At 35.3% G+C, this 21,287-nt stretch overlaps 1 protein-coding gene across 1 annotated transcript in view; it reads left to right on the top strand.

Moving 5' to 3' along the window:
• Positions 1-21,287, top strand: part of LOC306866850 (talin-2-like) — a gene marked incomplete at its 5' end in the record, with an annotated part of 88,830 nt that overhangs the window by 4,848 nt on the left and 62,695 nt on the right. Inside the window, 7 exons of the mRNA XM_079412242.1 lie at positions 4,110-4,237; positions 4,541-4,604; positions 8,027-8,131; positions 15,348-15,503; positions 16,779-16,880; positions 17,093-17,169; positions 20,502-20,685. Coding sequence (XP_079268368.1) covers positions 4,110-4,237; positions 4,541-4,604; positions 8,027-8,131; positions 15,348-15,503; positions 16,779-16,880; positions 17,093-17,169; positions 20,502-20,685 — 816 coding nt within the window. The remainder of the gene's footprint in view (positions 1-4,109; positions 4,238-4,540; positions 4,605-8,026; positions 8,132-15,347; positions 15,504-16,778; positions 16,881-17,092; positions 17,170-20,501; positions 20,686-21,287) is intronic.

The following is a 21,287-nucleotide window of genomic DNA, read 5'->3' as shown; positions in this document are numbered from 1 at the left end:
AGAGTATTGTGTAGCTTTTCAGATCGCAATAAACATGAAATGCCAGAAAGCACAGAGAATCAAAATCACAAGTATCTATGTGGGAATTTAGACCAATGAGATGTTGTTGGGGGCGGAGCTAAACAGCATAACAACAGATTTTGGTGGTTAGTTTAACACAATAAAAATAATATGTGCAATTAATGAAGCACCAGTTTTTGTAAATTCCTGAGGCTATGCTAGTGTATCTTTACCACTTGTAAGAAGTAAATAAATGCAAAAAAAAGTAAACAAGCACAACTGATAAAACCTTTTTTTTTTTGCAAGTAAACTATGGGTTTTATCTTTTGATATTTTATTGCATCATGCAGTTTACACATTTTTTACACCTTGTTCAGACACTTTTGGAGTAATGCATATTTGTAATTTTTTTTTTTGCAGATTATAATGAATGTGAAAAAAAAAATCACAACATATTTGATGTGAGTTGTATATCTATGTGGGAATTTGGACCAATGAGGTTTAATTGTGGGCGGAGCTAGCTAGCATGATGCAATGAAAATATTAGGGCTGGGAAGAATAACACGTTAATTTTGATGTTTAGTTTAGCACAATAAAAATAATTATCACAATTAATGAATCATCTTATTTAGCACTTCCTAAAGCTATGCTAATGTTTTTTCATGACTTGTAGCTAGCATTAAAACACGTTTCAGGGGTGGGGGGGGTTAACATTTTTAAAGACACTATTGAAATTATTGCTTGAAATTTTGTTACATTATACTTTTACACCTTCTCCTAATTAGCCACTTTTCACACTTTTTGCAATTTTTTTTTCTGGTCACGAAAGTGAAAAAATAACAGATTTTTCATTGTGGGTGGAGCTAACAGCATGATGCAACAAAAATAATAGAGCGGGGAAAATAGCATGTTAATTTTGGTGGTTGGTTAGTTTAATGCAATTAAACACAATTGATCAAACTTTTTTAGGAAACCAGGAAATTTATCATGTGATATTTTTTTCCGTCATGCTATGTTTGCACATGGTCTTACATGTGATGTTGTCACACATGCACACAAGCATATTTTGTTCTCTCTCTGGTTTGAGTCAAAAGGACTTGTGTCACAAAGTGGCCAGCGGGTCTTCATGCATGCATGTTTATGTATGTAAATGTGTGTGTGTGTGAGTAGTGCAGTGTGAATGTGTGTGTCTGCTCAAGGAGCTCTGCGTAGTTTCCCTCGAGGTCGTGAGCTGTTGTAGCAGACGGGCCGCAGCGCTCTTACCGGCCTCTGGAGCACACGAGCAATTTCAGAGCAACTTCCCATTGACAAACACACACTCTGTCACCTGCACTTAATAACTTATATAAGATGATGAATAAGCACTTTTTTGCCAATATAAGGTCAGTATTTCTGGTGTTTGAAAGGAAAACATGGCTGTATCCTTGTTATTAAATGTGTGTTTACAATATGTCGAGTTTCCTCATACTGTACACTTAAAAAATAAAAAATAAATCTGTGGCAATATCATGGTGCTGTGGTTTCTATGTAAGCAAAAACCATGGTAATACCTTTTTGTTTTTGGAAATGTACCAAGCTAGTACCATGGTTTTTGCTTACGTAGAAACCACAGCACCACGATATTGCCACAGATTTTTTTGTGTATTTGTTAAGTGTACAGTATGTGGAAACTTTCTTTGTTAAAGAAACCTAGTATCATCATGATATTTGTCTTAAAAACACGGTACCCTGTTATATACTAAAGTACTATGATTACTGTATTTGTATACCATTCCTGCTGAGGAAAATAAGCAGCTGAAACTGGTTTTAGAGGGTTTTGACTAGTTTTTGAGTTTTTTTTTTTTTTTATCTGGTCAGGCTGGGAGACCAGCTATATACACAATATTACTATGATTACTATATTCATTTACCATGTACTTAAAATAATTACCGTACTATTGCCTTATATTACAAATGCCCAAAAATATTGTATTTACATTTCTACTTCAGATTTCCATGGTATTAGCCTAATACATTCAAAACATTGTAATACCATGGTACTTTATCATATTCTTGCAACATGGTTCTGCTATGGTACCATGTTAAGACACATGGTATCCCTTATGAAAATTAACCTTGGTTTTACATCAAATGAAACGAAGGTAGTGCTTTTACAAAGGGATTTCATGGTAAATAAATCACTACTGCTACTACTACTACTACTACTATTACCATGATGCTACTATTACCAAATTCATGTACATTGTATTTGTAGTTTTATTAAGAATACCATGGACTTTCTTTGTAATTGATAGATTCACTGAGGTTTTTTGTATGTCCATGCTGGTAAAAAGGTGCATGCGAGTCACTACACACACACACACACACACACACATATGCACGCATACTGTATCACTTCTCCTCCCTTTCCTCAGTCTCCTTCTGTCTCTCTCTTCTTCTGTAGTAAACACACACACCCACGTGAAATTCTCTGACATGGTGCCACACACACCCACATACTTTGAGAAACAGAAGAGCACAGCTCAAACACACACACACACACACACACACTGAGACTGTTGCACATGTATGCGCTCAGGAGTGTTTGGCAGGCTGAAGGGGATTTCTCTGCTCCGCGCTGGGGGCGTGACCGCATCATATCTCAGTTTGTCATGATGTGTTCCCATAAACCCTCACTGACTGTATCTGCTACTGTTACCATGTTGATGTCATCTGGGAGCGATGCGAGATGATTGGTGGATGTCCTGAGGGCGGGGCCCCTCACACACGGACTTGTTTATGATGATGTAAAACTTCCATGACCTCAGTCCCCACTCACAACATCGGCCAAGTATACACTCTCACTAATAAGTGTGTGTGTGTTTCTGCCTCTGTGCTTTTAATTACTTCATCCAGATTGTTTGAAAACCAAACTTGGCTCTGCAAATAGATGCCGCTCGTTTTGTAGATGCTCACTTGGTGGCGGTGCGGATGGCACTAAAATGTTTCTGCAAGATGCACACTTTCGGGTTTTAAACTGAACTACACTCAGGTGTATATCAGGAGACGCCTAAACAGATGGGCTGTCAGCTTTCATCAACTCATAAACCCCCTGCATTTCCTTTGCAAACCCTAATTTGGAAACCCTTTGTCTTCTGTTTTTTTTGTTTGTTTGTTTGTTTTATGTTTGTTTGTTTGGTTGAGTTTCGCTTTGCTTTGTTTTTGTTGTTTTTTTTTCACTTGGTTTGGTTTAGCAGAGTTTAATTTGGCCTGTTTTTGTTGTGTTTCTTTTTTATCTTTTGGGGGAGGGTGTTTTTTGTTTGTTTGGTTGGTCGAGTTTTGTTTTGCTTTTTTCTGTTTGTTTGGTTTGGTTTAGTAGAGTTTAGTCTGGCTTCTTTTTGTTTTAGGTTTTTTTTGTTTGCTTTTGTTTTTTTTTGAGTGGGTTGGTTTGGTTTATTTTGGTTTTGTTTAGATTGGTTTGGTTTGAACTTGACAGATATTGTTATTAGTTGTTATATAGTATTCTTGTATGAACTTGTTTGAAAAAAAAAAAACAGTGTAAAGATTCTTTAAAATTTCGAATTTTCAGCTGAAAAAAAAACAAAAATCAAGCATACAGATTTGTAATGACACGAGAGTGAGTAAATGATGACCGAATTTGTATTTTTAGGTGAATTGCTCCTTTTTTAGGCTTTTTTTTTTCTTCTGGGCATTTGTATCTCTGCTGAAATAGAGAAACTAATGTTACCCCCAATCTCAGTACAATCCCAGCAAGTCTGTTAAAGCATGCCTGCAATCACATGCTACGAATTGTGTGCTATTGCTTAAAAAAAAACAAGATGTCAAGATGAGAAGCCTTCCTCAACTCACAAAATCATTTTATCTTGCAGCTATATGTTGTTAAAGTTGCTTATTAACAATGCACAATCTCATCTCCGTACAGAGATTCTTGTGTTAATATACTGATCTGAATATTCTTTAAAGAAGTTGATGATGGCCCTTCAAATGTTTTTGTCTGCTTTGTTGTGCTAACAACTGCTTAGCGAATGCACTGCATACTTTCTTTAACATCTTTGTTAGCACCCTCATTACATTCTGTAACATCTGCTCTTGTTTCCTGTCTGTTTCAGGCCAGGGATGACATTCTGAACGGATCCCACCCCGTGTCCTTTGATAAGGCCTGCGAATTCTCTGGAATTCAGGCACAGATCCAATTCGGTCCCCACGTGGAGCACAAACACAAGCCAGGATTTTTAGAGTAAGACCACATGCCTTGTAGCTGCGGTATCATATGCAGCCCATTCAACACTGTCACTGTAACACACACACACACACACACACACACACACACACAAACAGGCTCTTTCAGTTGTTATCTAATTACATTTTAGACCAGACAATTATTTGCAAGAATTCTGTGCTTTCTGGAAACCTTAAGAGTCGGTGTGGGCGTACGTTATGAAGATGTAATTCCCGCCAGGATGACCTCATGTGTTTTGTTCTACTCTGATGGAAAAATGTTTGTGTAGTATGAGTGTAAACATGTGAAATGTATTTGCAGCCTGAAGGAGTTCCTACCAAAAGAATACATCAAACAGAGGGGGGCGGAGAAGAGAATTTTTCAGGTACGTGACCCTGTGATGGCTTTACACAATCCGTTATTCTAAGAAAACATACTATTAGGCACTGTCCATGACTAACATACAAAAAACAGCCTGAAACCATTAAAAATGAAGGGTTTTTGAATATTTCAACACATGGTCAGTGAAAGGAATGTCTTAACCTTGGAGAAAATGTGGATTGCAGGAGGTCAAGCTATATATTACATGAGCTGTTTTATTTTCTGTTCATTCTATGAGGTTTGGAATTTTTGCAACCTTGTTATTAATATTTGGAACATGTCGAAGTACGGCCTAAATGCAATTTTATACCATGATTTGTGTATTTACGCCTAGTTTTAAACTTTAATTAATATCAAAATGTAATTTTGTAAAAAAAAAAAAAAAAAATTGCAAAAATTTAATTGATATGAAATATGAGTAACAGGGTTGAAAATCGAGCTGAAATTACAACCTAGCTTGTCTGGAATCAAAGCTTTGTTTGAAATTATTGATAAATTTCCTATCAATGAAAAAAAAAATTGTTTGATTTCTTTCGGGTTTTTGTTTTCTTACATTTACTTTGGTAACAGGGTTAAATAGTTGAGCTGAAATCACAATAAACAATAGTGGTTGTAAAAAAACTGGGGGAAAAATGGAGTAATGGAATTATTTACTGGTTTTCCCACCTTGCTGTAGAAAAATCATGTGTTATAATTAGGGCTGTCAACATTAACGCGTTAACACATGCAATTAATTCAAAACCCTTAATGCGTTAAAATAATTTAACGCAATTAACGCAAAATTACTGAAACACAATTTCTATACTAAACCTTTTTTCCCGATTTCGCTTCTCTGTTTGCAGTCAGATCATTTTAAGTCTCTAAACTCCGGGAAAGTTTTCAGTCCAGTGATCCAGCGAGCAAATCCATTCAAGCAATTAGTCCAAAACAGGGCTAATGTAAAGAAAACCAGGCTGATTACATAAGAGATGGCGGAGAGAATAGATATTTACGTTGTGTTTTCAGTGAATTATTCATTTCAGTGTGTTTCGCTTTAAAACACAAGCTCTGTGATTGTTTCTGAAGAAAGCGAGAGCTCCCAATACAGACTGAACGTAACGTCAAAACATCCCACCACTGTATGATATGCAAACTACGTTTTCTCGGCTGGATAAAGCAAACCAGCTTCTTTTGATGTTTGAGTTTTGATGGTTGAGGATTGCAATCAAGTTAAAGACGATTGCAGTGACGTACAGGAGTCGTAAGCATGCGTGAGTCTGAAAATACACTATGTTTGAGCGCTCTTGACACACAGCTCATATGATATTTCACATTTCAGTACGTTCACATTGTTTCCACACACATTCAGGATAATGTATTGATTTGTCTTGTGTATGTTTCTGTGTTTAATAGTCAGTGTGCACAAATGTATCAATTATATGAACTTCTTATATCATTTGGTACTTTGGTGTCCTTTTGGAGTCTCCCAAGTGTCCTTTTTTTGAAAAGATATCTAAATTTATCTTGAAATAAGCTTGCAGAAAATCCAGTTTTGTGAGAATCACCCTTCAATGTTTTGGTTTGCTTTGCTGGATGTAGTAAATAATGACAAAATTAACGTATTAAGCAAGATAAATGGTATATGCTTAATTTCATGATAAGTGTGCGGTTAATCGCGATTAAATAAAAATGATCTATCGACAGCCCTAGTTATAATGCAAAATATGGGATACAGCTAAATATTTAACTTTTGGTAGTTAAAAAGATTTCATTAAAAAAAAAATTATTAAAACTGTTTTATTACAATGTACAGAATACCAATTCAATAGATAATTTCAATTCTGTAGATAACTGTATGATTTTAATTACCATTGGCAAAAAAAAGAAGAAAAAAGAAATCTTACGTACAAACATTGTTGTTTACTGTGATTTCAGCTTAACCATTCAGCCCTGTTACCAAAATTATTGTAAGAAAACAAAAAAGGAAATAAATCAAACATATTTTTTAATTAATAGGAAATTTAGCAATAATGACAAACAAATTTCGTAATTTAAGCTTGATTTTCAACCCTGTTACTCAAATACAGTGTGTGTGTATATATATAAACTAGGGTTGGGCATCTAAGGTATAATGCCGATCCGATACGCATCTCGATACAAAGTATCCGATCCGATATATTAACGATACATTTGTGACATATTGCGATGCAATACGATACGATTCACACCCATATCACGGTACGATGCGATAATTCAGCACTAACTAATTAGATCAAGTTTATGTGACGATGTGAAAGAAGATGCGGTGCCATTGAATGAGTTTGATTATTTATTAACCAAGTAAAACCAAGACTTTTTTTTTTACAAACTGGTTTTTCTCTCAGAGCCTGAGTGTCGGTTTACAGTAGAGGGCCATTTTAGAACATATGGCACATATTGTTTAAGTATTTCAAGATGAACAGAATGTATAAGTGCAATATATACTAAAAAAAAATATTTGCACTCTTTCAACAGAAAGAAGGTTTACTATTGCACAACAAGAATTGTGATTTAACTTTTCAACTATGAAAATAAGTTTTACAAAGATATATTTTGCCACTGAATATTCAAAACTTAACGTCATGAACTAGCAGTGTTATGCTGCTTTTACTTTGAAACATCAACTGATCAACATGATTAGGGTGAAGCAAGCTACGCTGAGCTGTAACTATGTCTCCAGCTGTGCTGAAAACTCTTTCAGCTGGTACGCTTGTTGCTGGGATGGACAGATATCTCTTTGCTAAAGCTGATAGTAGTGGAAGATCTTTATGGGAAGCCATCAAACCAAAAGTGGGACGAAACAGCGGGGGTTTCGTCCCAGCGCGCTGCGCTGACGAATCGGCCGCGCGGCTCGGACCATTGAACCGCGCAGATGACATGTCAGCGCGGCGCGAGCTCTGTAAACCCCCGCTGTCTTGTCCCACTTTTGGTTTGATTGGCTTCCCATAGATCTTTGCTTTGCTCCTCGCGCTACCTGACAATTAGGGCGCACCACTAGCTTCATCCGCGCACCTGATACATTGAATTGTAGTGTACACATCCGCAAGTCCGTTGCTAAGGCCTACTTTATGTAGGTCGATTAAATTATACTCCAAAAACAGGTTGACAACACTTGTTAATAAACAAAGAAATACATTCTATATTAAAAAGATAAGCTGTATCTTGGAAAAACCGATGCATCTCGCAAAAACCGATGCATCTCGATTTGTTTCCAAAATTTCATTCATCCTCTGCTGCTCTACCGATGCACTCGCATCGTGCACGTGCATGACCACGTATCGATACATATCGGTTAATCTTCCCATCCCTAATATAAACACAACAGACTAAGTTGGCTTGTAACCAAAAGGTTGTTGGTTCAAATCCCACAATGGCTGATAAGTGTTCATATCTTAATCTCTTCACCAGGATCACAAAAGCTGCGGTGAGATGATGGAGATTGAGGCAAAAGTAAAGTATGTGAAGCTTGCCAGGTCCCTACGCACATATGGAGTGTCCTTTTTCCTGGTGAAGGTGCGTATTTTACAGTTCAAACTTTAGATTCTAAGCCCTGTGCCATGTAGCCAGCTAATATCACACAAAAGAAAAATGTTATTAAGAGTTATTGCCATTGTAAAATCTTGTGCCGCACAATATTTTTCTCTTATCACCTTCAATTCAGACTGCAAGCTCACAAGTCGAGTAAAATATAATTTATTTTGCCATGGCGCAGCACTGCCGATACTTAGCCATGCAGAAAACATTGGACTGTACAGTAAACCAGCAAAAAGAGTGTTTGGAGAGACTATTAAATAATTCATACTATCAGCACTATCAGAGAATACAAGCGCCGACAGATTCAAAATAATGTCCAAAGATTGTCTATAGCTGTTTCTTCAACAACAAGCACTTTATTTCTTAAGGGTAGTTTATGTGTGTGCGTGACAAATGAGGACATAAATTTGTGTGTTTTTTGGGGGGAAAGTAGAAATGCACAGTCTCCTGTGAGGGCTAAGTTTAGGTGTAGGGTAGGTGCAGGGCAATAGCACACACAGTTTGTACAGTATAAAAACCATTATGCCTATGGGAAGTGGTGTCCCCATAGGGCGTGTGTGCGTTCGTGCGTGTGTGTGTGTGTGTGTGAAAATGTGAAAATGAAGGTCTCATTAAATCTGTGAAACTGTCTTGGAAAATTTTTTGTTAATTAGTTTTTGTAAAGATTTTATTTTCTTGTATTTTCCAGACTTTTAATCATATAATAATATTATTATTCTTATTATTTACACAAATCATCTCAAATTGTATAAAAAATATTTACATTTATTTTAGCTTATTACTGTCCCTCGTTTTGTTACAAAGAATGGCTGCCATCACATTAATTATATTTGAAAATATATTAAAATAGAAAATATTTAATAGTATTAATATTTTACTGTAGTATTTTATTTTTGTATTAATGAAGGCTAATATGGAGCATAAGAGATGATTGTGTGCATATATATATATATATATATATAAAATCATGCATTATAATGCAATAAAAATATGGGATACAGCTATAAGGATTAGCCCTTATTTTAATTTAGCTTTTAGGGAATCTATTCTTAAGATTCGATATTGATATGATATCAATCAAAACGTATAATTTCTAAGGTTTTAACAACTCCTCCAGCGAATCGTTAAATTCAGTATATCTTTAACAATTTTGTTTATCTTATTCGTGGCGAACGATAAAAAAAAACAAATAGTACTTTATCAAAATTCATGAGCATAGGTAACGCAATCTTTGGCAAATAGTTTAAGACTTGAAAATCACATAGCACCAGACACAAGATTTCTTAAGAAATCAAAGTTTATTTGCTACTCTACAACACTACTAAGCTGAAATAACACAAAACAGAATTCGTACACACATACACGCTGCAGGCAATGAATTGTTTTGATTTGAAGAGAGTTTAAGGTTCTAATGCTCATTTTCAAGAATGCTCTAACGTCAACCTGAGGGAGTCACAAGCAAGGAACTTTACTATCTTTACTCTTAAAGATGAATGCAACCAGTTTCCAGCAGAATTATGGAGAATTATTTGATTACTTGCTCTGACTTGTTTCGTTCCTTTCCTGGTTGAACCCCAGGTGCGGATTGGCTGCTGAAGTCGTCATTGCGTAATGTCACTGGGAATGCCCTCTTGCAATTGGTTGGTTTTTCTGTGACGTGATGACGCTCTTAGGAAGTCTGTTTAGAGTTCTTTCGGCCTCAGGTGTTAAAGTTTTTTTTGGTCAGAGCTTTGAAGACATGTGTGGATCCTCGCCAGATGGTGTATGGCTGAGAGTGCTTAACAGCGCGATCAGATGAGGAGCCGAAGTTTCAAACAGCGCGCGAGCAAGCAGCAAGCCAAAAGCAAAGCTGGGCATCTGTCTTTAACGAACTGATTTCAGTCCGCCCCTTTTGCTGTTTGATCCAATCACAAGTGTTTCTGTAGGGCGGAGCCCCGGCCCGCACGGCTCAGTTTTCCGTGCGTAAATGAAGAATATGTCCTAGCAGATCCCTATAAGTGTTTTAATCATACATTATGATGAGAAAAGTCAACTTTCATCCTCACCAAATTATTGCTGACGCAACCAGCTTTCATTCAAAATGAAACAGGTATTTAGCATACACAAAGTACATACCTTAATTCTATATACTACATGGGTTAATGCAACGATTAACATGCTACCTTCTAAATAATCACACCAAGTATATGAAAGGCATAAGATACAACGTTAGTATGTATTGTCTATTGAGTATATTGTTTTAATAGAAATAGGAATAGGAATAACGGAATATCTGTTGGCAGAGAGTCAATAAAAGTTTGGGTGTTCTTTGCACAAGAAAAAAAAAAACGCATTCCTTTGGAATGCAGGGAGGACGAAAGGGGGAGCTGTCCGGGGGTCATGAGTGTCCCGTTGGGCATGTATCTGTGAGACTTCAACGCCCAGTCTCATCATAAAAACGTTTCTCCTGGTTGATGCAATCATTGAATTACATGTTAAGCAGTCAGGAGGTCGTGTCCAGATCCAGAGGTCTTTGTCCTGTTTCTGGTTGAATTATGTTTAAGTGATAAGAAAGCCACAGTAAAGTCCTGTTCTGGAATACGTCCAGATGCTCCCTCAAATTTATCCTGGTTTTTAGAGGTCTCCTGAGATAAGGAAATTTAGGGCAGAAAATCAGCCAGCCAGTCAAATGCAGATGCTGGGAGTGGAAGTCTTGACTCCTGCTAAGGAATGTGCTGTCTTGAAATTATTTTGTGTGTGTGTGTGTCCTGCTCTACAAGGCATTACACAGATAAATATTTTGCTTTTGGTATTTAAAAAGAGTTCATTCAAATGAATTGTATTAATATTGTTTTACTACAATGTACAGAACATCATTTAAGTTCAGTAGTTAAGGTCAAAGTTCAAATCACTCTTGTATGTTTTTAATTCATATATATATATGTGTGTGTGTGTGTGTGTGTGTGTGTGTATATGTGTGTGTGTATATATATATATATATATATATATATATATATATATATATATATATATATATATATATATATATATATACATACACGCACTGGCCACTTTATTAGGTACACCTAGCTAATACCGGGTTGGACCCCCTTTTGCCTTCAGAACTGCGTTAATTGTTTGTGACATAGATTGAACAAGGTGTTGGAAGCATTCCTCAGAGATTTTGATCCATATTGACATGATAGCATCACGCAGTTGCTGCAGATTTGTTGGCTGCACATCCATGATGCGAATCTCCCGTTCCACCACATCCCAAAGTTGCTCTATTGGATTGAGATCTGGTGACTGTGGAGGCCATTTGAGTAAAGTGAACTCATTGTCATGTTCAAGAAACCAGTCTGAGATGATTTGAGCTTTGTGACATGGTGCATTATCCTGCTGGAAGTAGCCATCTGAAGATGGGTACACTGTAGTCATAAAGGGATGGACATGGTCAGCAACAATACTCAGGTAGGCTGTGGCGTTTAAACGATGCTCAATTGGTACTAAGGGGCCCAAAGTGTGCCAAGAAAATATCCCTCACACCATTACACCATCACCACCAGCCTGAACCGTTGAGACAAGGCAGGATGGATCCATGCTTTCATATTTTTTACACCAAATTCTGACCCTACCATCTGAATGTCACAGCAGAAATCGAGACTCATCAGACCAGGCAAAGTTTTTCCAATCTTCTATTGAGCCTGTGCGAATTGTAGCCTCCGTTTCCTGTTCTTAGCTGACAGGAGCGACACCCGGTGTGGTCTTCTGCTGCTGTAGCCCATCTGCTTCAGAGTTCGACGTTTTGTGCGTTCAGAGATGGTATTCTGCATACCTTGGTGGTAACGAGTGGTTATTTGAGTTACTGTTGCCTTTCTATCATCTCTAACCAGTCTGCCCATTCTCCTCTGACATCAAGGCATTTTCGTCCTCACAACTGCCGCTTACTGGATATTTTCTCTTTTTCAGGCCATTCTCTGTAAACCCTAGAGATGGTTGTGCGTGAAAATCCCAGTAGAACAACAGTTTTTGAACTACTCGGACCAGCCCGTCTGGCACCCACAACCATTCCACGTTCAAAGTCACTGAAATCCCCTTCCTTCCCCATTCTGATGCTCGGTTTGAACTTCAGCAAGTCGTCTTTACCACATTTACATGCCTAAATGCATTGAGTTGCTGCCATGTGATTGGATGATTAGCAATTTGTGTTACCAAGCAATTAAACAGGTGTCCCTAATAAAGTGACCGGTGAGTGTGTATATATATATATATAAGGGGTGTAATGATACGCGTATTCATATTGAACCGTTCGGTATGAGGCTTTCGGTTTGGTACGCATTACAAACCGAACGATTCGTTGGACTAATCCTTTTACGTTTGGAAAATTAAAGCTTAAAGTTTGTGAAATGTGAATTATAATGTTCTCAGTGCCACTGCGCTCAACAACGCAGCCCAAACAGCGTAACAGGCAACGTGCTGTCTGCCCAGCGATAACCTCCCCTTGCTGGGGTGCGTTGAAAGAGAGGATCTTGTATTGACGATAGCCAGAGATATTGTCAAAAACATCAATTATTAGCAATCTTAAAAGGATTTGGCTTTTCCAATTAATGTAGGCTTGTTACATTCTTATTTTATTAGGCCTATTATTAATATGAAGTTACTTTTATTATTAAATTAAAAGTACAATTAATTTGCCCCGCAATAATTAACGCACAACTGACGTGCTGCGAGCATAAGATTATATTTACTCCTCAATTAAAATATTTTTAAGGTCTTTTAACCTATTAACGGTTCTATTTGGCTACCTACAATGAATTATCCTATAATTAAAATATTAAAACTGCAGTCATCAATAAAATTCAATTAAATAAAAAAAGCCGAAAACTCCATCATTACTCCATCATTCCGTTTTTACTTTCACTTTCTGCTTATAGTGAATTGACAGATTAACACGTTCACCGGCATAAATCTTGCGCAAAGTTTGCATGTGTGCAAACCCTGGTGCAAACCCGTGCTTGTGTGATATATCCATTGGCTCGCCTTCATGGTTTAAAACAGAAATATTTCCAACATTGCGACATAACCGATTGCCCCGCCCCCGTAACGAAAACGTACCGAATTGTGACAACAATGTGTCGTATCAAGTATTCCAGAAGCCCTTGTAATTAATTGTTAGAATTAAGCAAGTAAGCTTGTGTGTGTATATTCATATACAGGGTTCTTAGAAAGTGTTTCCGTTTATTCGAGTTCTGTTTGTGTTTTTAAGATTATTAAGCATTCTGAAGCTGTACAGCACACAGAGGAAGATTTACAAGCCGCCCGCTCAAGGATCAGTTTTAGGTCATTAGTGGAGTGTTGCTAAGTGCCCGGTTTCAAATTAATAGCGCCTAACAATAGATTGCGCCGCTCTGAATGAGCAAAAGCACCGTCCCTGCCCGACGCAGATAATTAGACAATGAACATTTACTAAAAAAACTATATTTACCCACATTGCATAAGCCTCACCCTTGAAAAGCGATGCCATTCAGGACCGTAAACAATGTCAGCAGGTCTTTCTGTGAAGTAAGTCGTTATTTATAATGCACTCTTATCAGAGGTTGTTATTTTCGACCCTCAGGTGAAAACAATAGCCTGGAGATGTACGGCGCAAGAGGTCATTTAAATGTTTAGTGTTTGTTTTTATTATGTATTTGTGCGGCGGTAAGTGTCCTCTGGCAGGATGCCATCTGTGGGCAATTTTTTGGGGTTGTGTATTGAGATGAAGGGAAATGGCAGAAGGCACCAGGCCATGGTCAAGAAGCACATATACTGAGTTTAGAGTTCGACGTGTACTGCACTACCTGATTAGCTGGATGGTGTACTTTGTGGTGAATATGCATTTTCACATGCTTTGGGAGCTAAATATTACCCATATTCCTATGTGTTCTGCAAGGAGGTTAGTTTCTGATGCACTTATTCTGTATCAAGGTGCAACTATATGATTTTGTAAACCAGATTTCCCATATACTCTATGTATCATGTTTGATAGTTATTAAAGAACAAAAAAATCTTGAAGTGACTTATGAGTTTGAGAATCATAAAAAGAGTCAATTCACGTACATTCAGAATCATAAATGTCATTAAACATCTTTTAAATGCTGTTCTAACATAAACAACATCAAATAAATGTTTGGTTGAAATATGTGCACTATCAGAGAGAATGTTCCAGTAACTGCATGCTGACTTATGTCATCTTTAAAAACCCAGAGAGATCATTTGACAAGTAGAGTTTTCGTTCCTGTGTTGACATATTTCCAGTTAAAACAGGAAGTTTGAGTAGGGATATCGAAGGCCTCCATTTGTTTGTTTTTACATATAATATGTTTTAGTTATGTCACAACTGAGAACATGATTTACTTCATGCTAATTGTGGAATCATGAGGCGGAACCTTTTAATTATTAGGAGCATTTGATTGGTTGAAAATCGCTGTAGTGCAGGATAAGTTTTCCTTGGACAGAAAAACATGTGGTCATGTGGTCAAACATGATATATTATTGAATATATTATTTATAATATTTTTATAAATGTAATGCATAATAAAATTATACATATATTTATTTATATATAATTATTTTACTTGCATATGGTATTAACTTTATTTAAATTTTAAAAACTAAATGGATAATATAATATAATATTTTGTATTATACATGTAGTTATTAAAATATAATGCATATAATGATATAGTACATATAGACGTATCTGTTTTAAAAATGTATGTAAAACAATAATTATAATTTTATATATACACACACACACACATACATACATACTATATATATATATATATATATATATATATATATAATTTGTCTATATATATATATATATATATATATATATATATATATATATATATATATATATATATATATAATTTGTCTATAATATATCATTTTAATATATAAATTTATGTTTTAATCAAGGATTCCAGTTGTACATAGTCATGACCAAACAACCCGTTACTCTGCAGACACTGTGGTAAAGCATCGTAGAGAGAGAGTTGAAATAAGGACAGTGAACTGCATGCAAGGCAATACTCTTTCAACATGATTAATGAGCAAAACAAATTTAGTAATCACATAAATATCGAAATGAAGTCAGCAATCAGCAGCCCATTGTATATTTCGGTCCTCGCCACACAATACACAAACACCATGTGTTATTTTTCACCAGGAGAAGATGAAAAGCAAGAATAAGTTGGTCCCACGTCTGCTGGGCATTACCAAAGAGTCAGTGATGAGGGTGGATGAGAAGACCAAAGAGGTGGTGCAGGAGTGGCCCCTCACCACAGTCAAGAGGTGGGCGGCCTCACCCAAGAGCTTCACACTGGTACGTTACATTATTCACTCCATTTAACATGAGCCGCAGTGTGTATGGATTCTCCCTTAGACTCTGCATTCACTGTATCTGCTCAGTAGTTTTATATAGTTCTGTATACAGTGAATAAAAGTTTGAAAGTATTGGGTTTGGTCACTTATTATTGTCATGGCAGCTGCCTTCAAACTAATGATGTTTGTGTGACAAATGGGTACTTTTCTGGACCCATTGTATGTTTTTTTTTTTTTACATTATATTTCAGTTGTAATACAAAATTACAATAAATTGAAATCTAATACATAAATGTATATATTTTTTATATAATATTTCTGTTTGCTAGTTATGTTTTTATATTTAAATCTTAAAAAATTATATTATAATGCATAATATTATACAAGTATCTATCTGTTTTTTTTTACTTTATATTTCAATCTTAATAAATACGAATTGCAACAAAATTAAATATAATGCATAATAATAATCTGTTTTATATAATATTTCTATCATATTGTTATTTTATGCTTAATATTTTCATCTTAAAAACTAAATTTATGTATATAATATAATATAAAATATAATATAGTATAGTATAATATAAGAATACATGATGATATTGTACATATGTCTGTTTAAATATAATGTTTCTATTTGTTATTTTATACCCTGTATTTAAAAGTAAACTAAATTAAATGTATTATATAATACATAATATTATAGTGTAGAATAATGTTATAATATGTCATCATACTAATATATAATATTACGTAAGAAAAATTTAATTTAGTTTTTATATATGTGTAAGTATATTAAGTTTGTTTGGCAAAGATGAAAGAAATTTATGTTTGCAGCATTTGAATTTGTTGTGTTAGTTTATTATTCTGATATTATTATTATTATTAATTTTACATTTTTATAGTTTTCAAAATATTTATTTTTATAATTTTTTTATTTTCATGACTGTTCTTAATACAAGCTTTCACACATGTATATTGAGCGGTATTGACCGTAATGGCTAATATCATTGTAAAATAATGTTTTTGCCTTAATAAAATGCCCCATTCCTCTACTACTTGAGTGTTTTAACCTTGCTGTGCGATGCCCAGTTCTGCTCCACCATTAAGAGCCACTTTTAGCATCTCATGTACAGCACTTGTGCTCCAAGGACAGTTGGCTGGCTTCCTGTCAGCTAAAGCAGAACAAGCACATCCACACAGCCATGAGATGTGTGCTTCTCATATCTGTTATATTTGTGTGTGTGTGTGTGTGTGTGTGTGTGGCCTCATGCAGGATTTCGGTGAGTACCAGGAGAGCTATTACTCTGTCCAGACCACAGAAGGGGAGCAGATCTCTCAACTCATCGCTGGATACATTGACATCATCCTTAAGAAAGCAAGTCCCCGGCTCTTCAACATTTAAATTTAAGGAACGGTTCACCCAAAATGTCTTCAAGAGTATATTATTCACATTTCCCATGTTTAAACTTTCTGCCGTAATTTTTGGGTGAACTATCCCAAAGTGATCTACCCTGTATATATTCCTTTTTGGTGAAGTTTTATTTACTTATTTACTTACTAAAATATTTTCCTCCCCTTGTTTTACAGAAACAGAGTAAAGATCGGTTTGGTTTGGACGGTGATGAGGAATCCACCATGCTGGAAGAATCCGTATCCCCGAAAAAGTCAGTGGAAATTTCTTGTTCTTGTCCCGTGATACCTTGTCTTCAGGCAGCAATCTTCTTGTCACACTTATGACTGTGTTGTGCTGATATGTTGATATTTCTACAAGCATCCACTTTTCAATTATCTGAAGTAAAAAATCACAGTAACAGGGTTGACTGTTTTACAGTTTTACTTAAGGTTGTGACACCAGAAAGAGAACATAATACTTATATTTCTACAAATATAAATTTTCCCTTAATTAATTGCTTACTATACAAACTCTTGGTAACAGGGTTGATGGTTTTACAGTTTAATTGGACTTTACAAACATTTTGCTTAAGGTTGTGACACCAGAAAGAGAACATAATACTTATATTTCTACAAATATAAATTTTTCCTTAATTAATTGCTTACTATACAAACTCTTGGTAACAGGGTTGATGGTTTTACAGTTTAATTTGACTTTACAAACATTTTGCTTAAGGTTGTGACACCAGAAAGAGAACATAATACTTATATTTCTACAAATATAAATTTTCCCTTAATTAACTGCTTACTATACAAACTCTTGGTAACAGGGTTGATGGTTTTACAGTTTAATTTGACTTTACAAACATTTTGCTTAAGGTTGTATCACCAGAAAGAGAACATAACACTTATATTTCTACAAATATCAAATTGTCCTTAATTAATTGCTTACTATACAAAATCACCGTAACAGGGTTGACTGGTTTACAGTTTAATCTGAGTTTATAAGCGTTTTTCTCAAGGTAATGAAACTAGAAAAAGAACATGATACTTATAGTTCTACATATATCAAATTTTCCTTAATTAATTGCTTACTATACAAAATCACCATAACAGGGTTGACTCTTTTACAGTTTAAATTGATTGTACAACCCTTTTGCTCAAGGTCATGATACTAGGAAGAGAACATGATGCTTATATTTCTACAAATATCCAATTTTCCATAATTGCTTACTATACGAAATCACAGTAACAGGGTTGACTGTTTTTTAATTTAATTTGACTTTACAAGCCTTTTGCTCAGGGTCATTACAGTAGGAAGAGAATGTAATGCTGATATTTCTGCAACTTTTTTCAGTAATTATTTGCTTACTATACAAAATCTTAGTAACAGGGTTGACTATTTTAATTTGAAATTATAAGACTTGTGCTCAATGTTGTAAAACTACGACATGATTCTTAAAAGAATAATTGAATCCTGATATTTTTACAAATCTCCACTTTTCCATTTAGTACATTTCTACTAAACAAAAACACATTAACAGGGTTGATATTTTAAGAAAGTCCCATAATGACAAATGTAACAAAATAATCAAAGCATATTATCCACTGTTTTTCACAAAATGAACACCAAAAAAATAGTAAGGATCAGTTTGGGAAGGTCTATGATGAGGAATCCACTATGCTGGATGAATCTGTACTTGTTTCAGGCAACAGCCATCTCGTCACACTTTTAATTGCATTGTGATTACACACCTAAAACATTTTTTTGTTGAATCACTGTGTTTCATTTGTATTCACCTCATAGTGGAACTAAGGTGTCTAATGACATTGGAGGAAATGCTCAGGATGCACATTGCCATTTTTAATCACAAGGAGATGGAGACACATTTTTCTCTTCTTTTACCCTTGATGTGGAAGGTGCTGAGGGCAAGAGAGCGAGATTAGTATTTCCACAAAAAGCGCTACCTCATCAGCAAAACGTCATTTAAGATATCAGGTTTCTGGAAGAGAGAGATAGAGATAGTGAATGTGTTAATATTTCCCTTCCTTCTTGCTGTTTCTCAGCCGCTCAGTAAATATATCTTGGTATTTATGTATTTGGGTCATTCTGAGTAAAGGTTGTCTTTTACAGTTTCAGTAAATTTTCAAACATTCTACCAAACAAATAAGTTTTATTAAGAAGATAAATTAGTTACATTTAGGATATAATTATGGCTTCAGAAAGGGACTATATAAAGATTGTCAGGAACAGGGTTGACAGTTTTATGGTTTAATTTGACTTTACAGGCCTTTTACTCAGTGTTTTGACTTTAGAAAGAGAATGCTGATATTTCAGCAGATCTAGTTGTGAATAATCAATTGTTTTCTGTAGACAATAATTTCAACAGGGTTCGCTATTCAAAGTCAAAATCAAAATTCAAGGTGCTTTTGGAGAATTTAATTCTGATATTTTACGAATATTCATTTTTTAATTATCTGAAGTTTACAAAGTCACGGTAACAGGGCTGACTGTTTTACATTTTAATTTGATTTTACAAGCCTTTTTCTCGAGGTTGTGGAACTGTAAAGAGAATGTAATGCTGATATTTCTACATATCCAATTATCAGTAATCATTTGCTTACTATACAAAATCTTGCTAACAGAGTTGACAGTTTTACAGTTTAATTTGACAATACAAGCCTTCTGTTCAAGGGTGTGGAACAACATGTTTCTTAAAATAATCATTTAACTTTGATACAATTACCCACCTTTTAATTAAGCAGATTATTACTACACAAAAACGTGGTAACAGGGTTGATATTTTAAGGTTGTCCAGACAAATGTAACATGTTCCACTGTTTTTCCACTGAATTAATTTTAATTTACATGCATCTGTGTAGTAATACAGTGAGAAATAGCAGTAATATGTTTAACTAATAGATAACAGTAGTAATACATTTAGCTACACTTTTTTTAAAGCTGTATTTATTTAATTTTTTAATGAAAAGTAAATAACACTAACAACATGACAGTTTATGAAAAAGGAAACTATAGATTTGTTTCTCACATATAGTAAGATCCAAAAGTCTGATACTGCTTGGAAAATCTGCTCTGATTTTTTTCCTGAATTATATCTGGAAATTTCTTCTTCTTTTTTTAGGATTAAAAACAAAATTTTAAACATAAAAGTAAAAAAAAATAAAGTATATATGGCCCCATACCCCATACTTCTGGATCTGGTTCTGTCAGAATGGGATATACAGATGGGTCACATCCTCTCAAGCGCTGTCTGAAAAGTGGTTGTTATGGGCAACGGCATCCCACTTCTCTCTGTTTGAGACGGGGGAGACGTCAGGCATCGGTGCCTGCGTCTGTCCTTGTGCCAACTTACTCATGTTACTTCTAGCACTATAATCCAAAAATTGAGGCCTCTCACAATGAGCTGTAATTAAGCAATAGTGCCTGAAGCGTCTATTTTCCTGGTGCGGATAGGGAAGCGTCGCCCAGCTGATTTTAATGGCTGTCAGTAATTACCGTAACAACAACAACAACCATCATTCACAGATATAAGGGTGAATGCAGGCTGACAGCATCTGGTAATGAGCCATTACTTCTTCGTAGGTCCACTATCCTCCAGCAGCAGTTTAATCGGGTGGGTCGAGTTGAGCACGGGTCGGTGGCGCTGCCTGGCATCATGCGCTCGGGGTCAATCGGGGGCCCTGACACATTCAACATGGGCACCATGCCCTCGGCTCAACAGCAGATCACCATGGGACAGATGCACAGAGGACACATGCCCCCTCTGGTGAGAATGTGCATCTGCAATAATTTTTATATAACGGTCGCATCATATGCGGAGCGGTTCTGCTTTCACGGCTCCATCTGTTGCTTAAATCTTCATTGTGATTTATTTGTGCCTAGCATATTGTAAATTAGACTGTCACGTTTGATAATTGGGGTAATTGGTTGTTTGTTGCTTTCTGGTTTTCGATTGTGGCGACTAGGTGAATTATTCGAATTGATGGTTACGTAGCATTTATCAAATCTTCTCTGCACTGCTATTTTAGTGTACAACTTTTTATATTTAAGACACTTATTATACTTTTTATTATTATTTTAAATTTGAAAAATATTTCCCATTTTTATTTTAGATTAAAGGTTTAGTGTTTTAATGAATTTTTATTTCTGTATTAGTTTGCTATTTTATTTTATCAAGTTAAACTAAATGAAAATGAGAAATGTTGTGTTGCAACTAACTGAAAAAGGTATGTCAGTTTTTTAATACCTAAGTAAATAACTTTTTTTATTTTATATATATATATATATATATATTTACTAAAAACGGACTAAAAACTTTGTACTGAAAACAGAAAAGTATTTCCTTTGAGTGTTTGAAAAGTTTCACAT

This window comes from Barbus barbus, assembly GCF_936440315.1.
Source record: "Barbus barbus genome assembly, chromosome: 48".
Classification (NCBI taxonomy): domain Eukaryota; kingdom Metazoa; phylum Chordata; class Actinopteri; order Cypriniformes; family Cyprinidae; genus Barbus; species Barbus barbus.
This window is presented reverse-complemented; position numbering and strand designations above follow the sequence as displayed.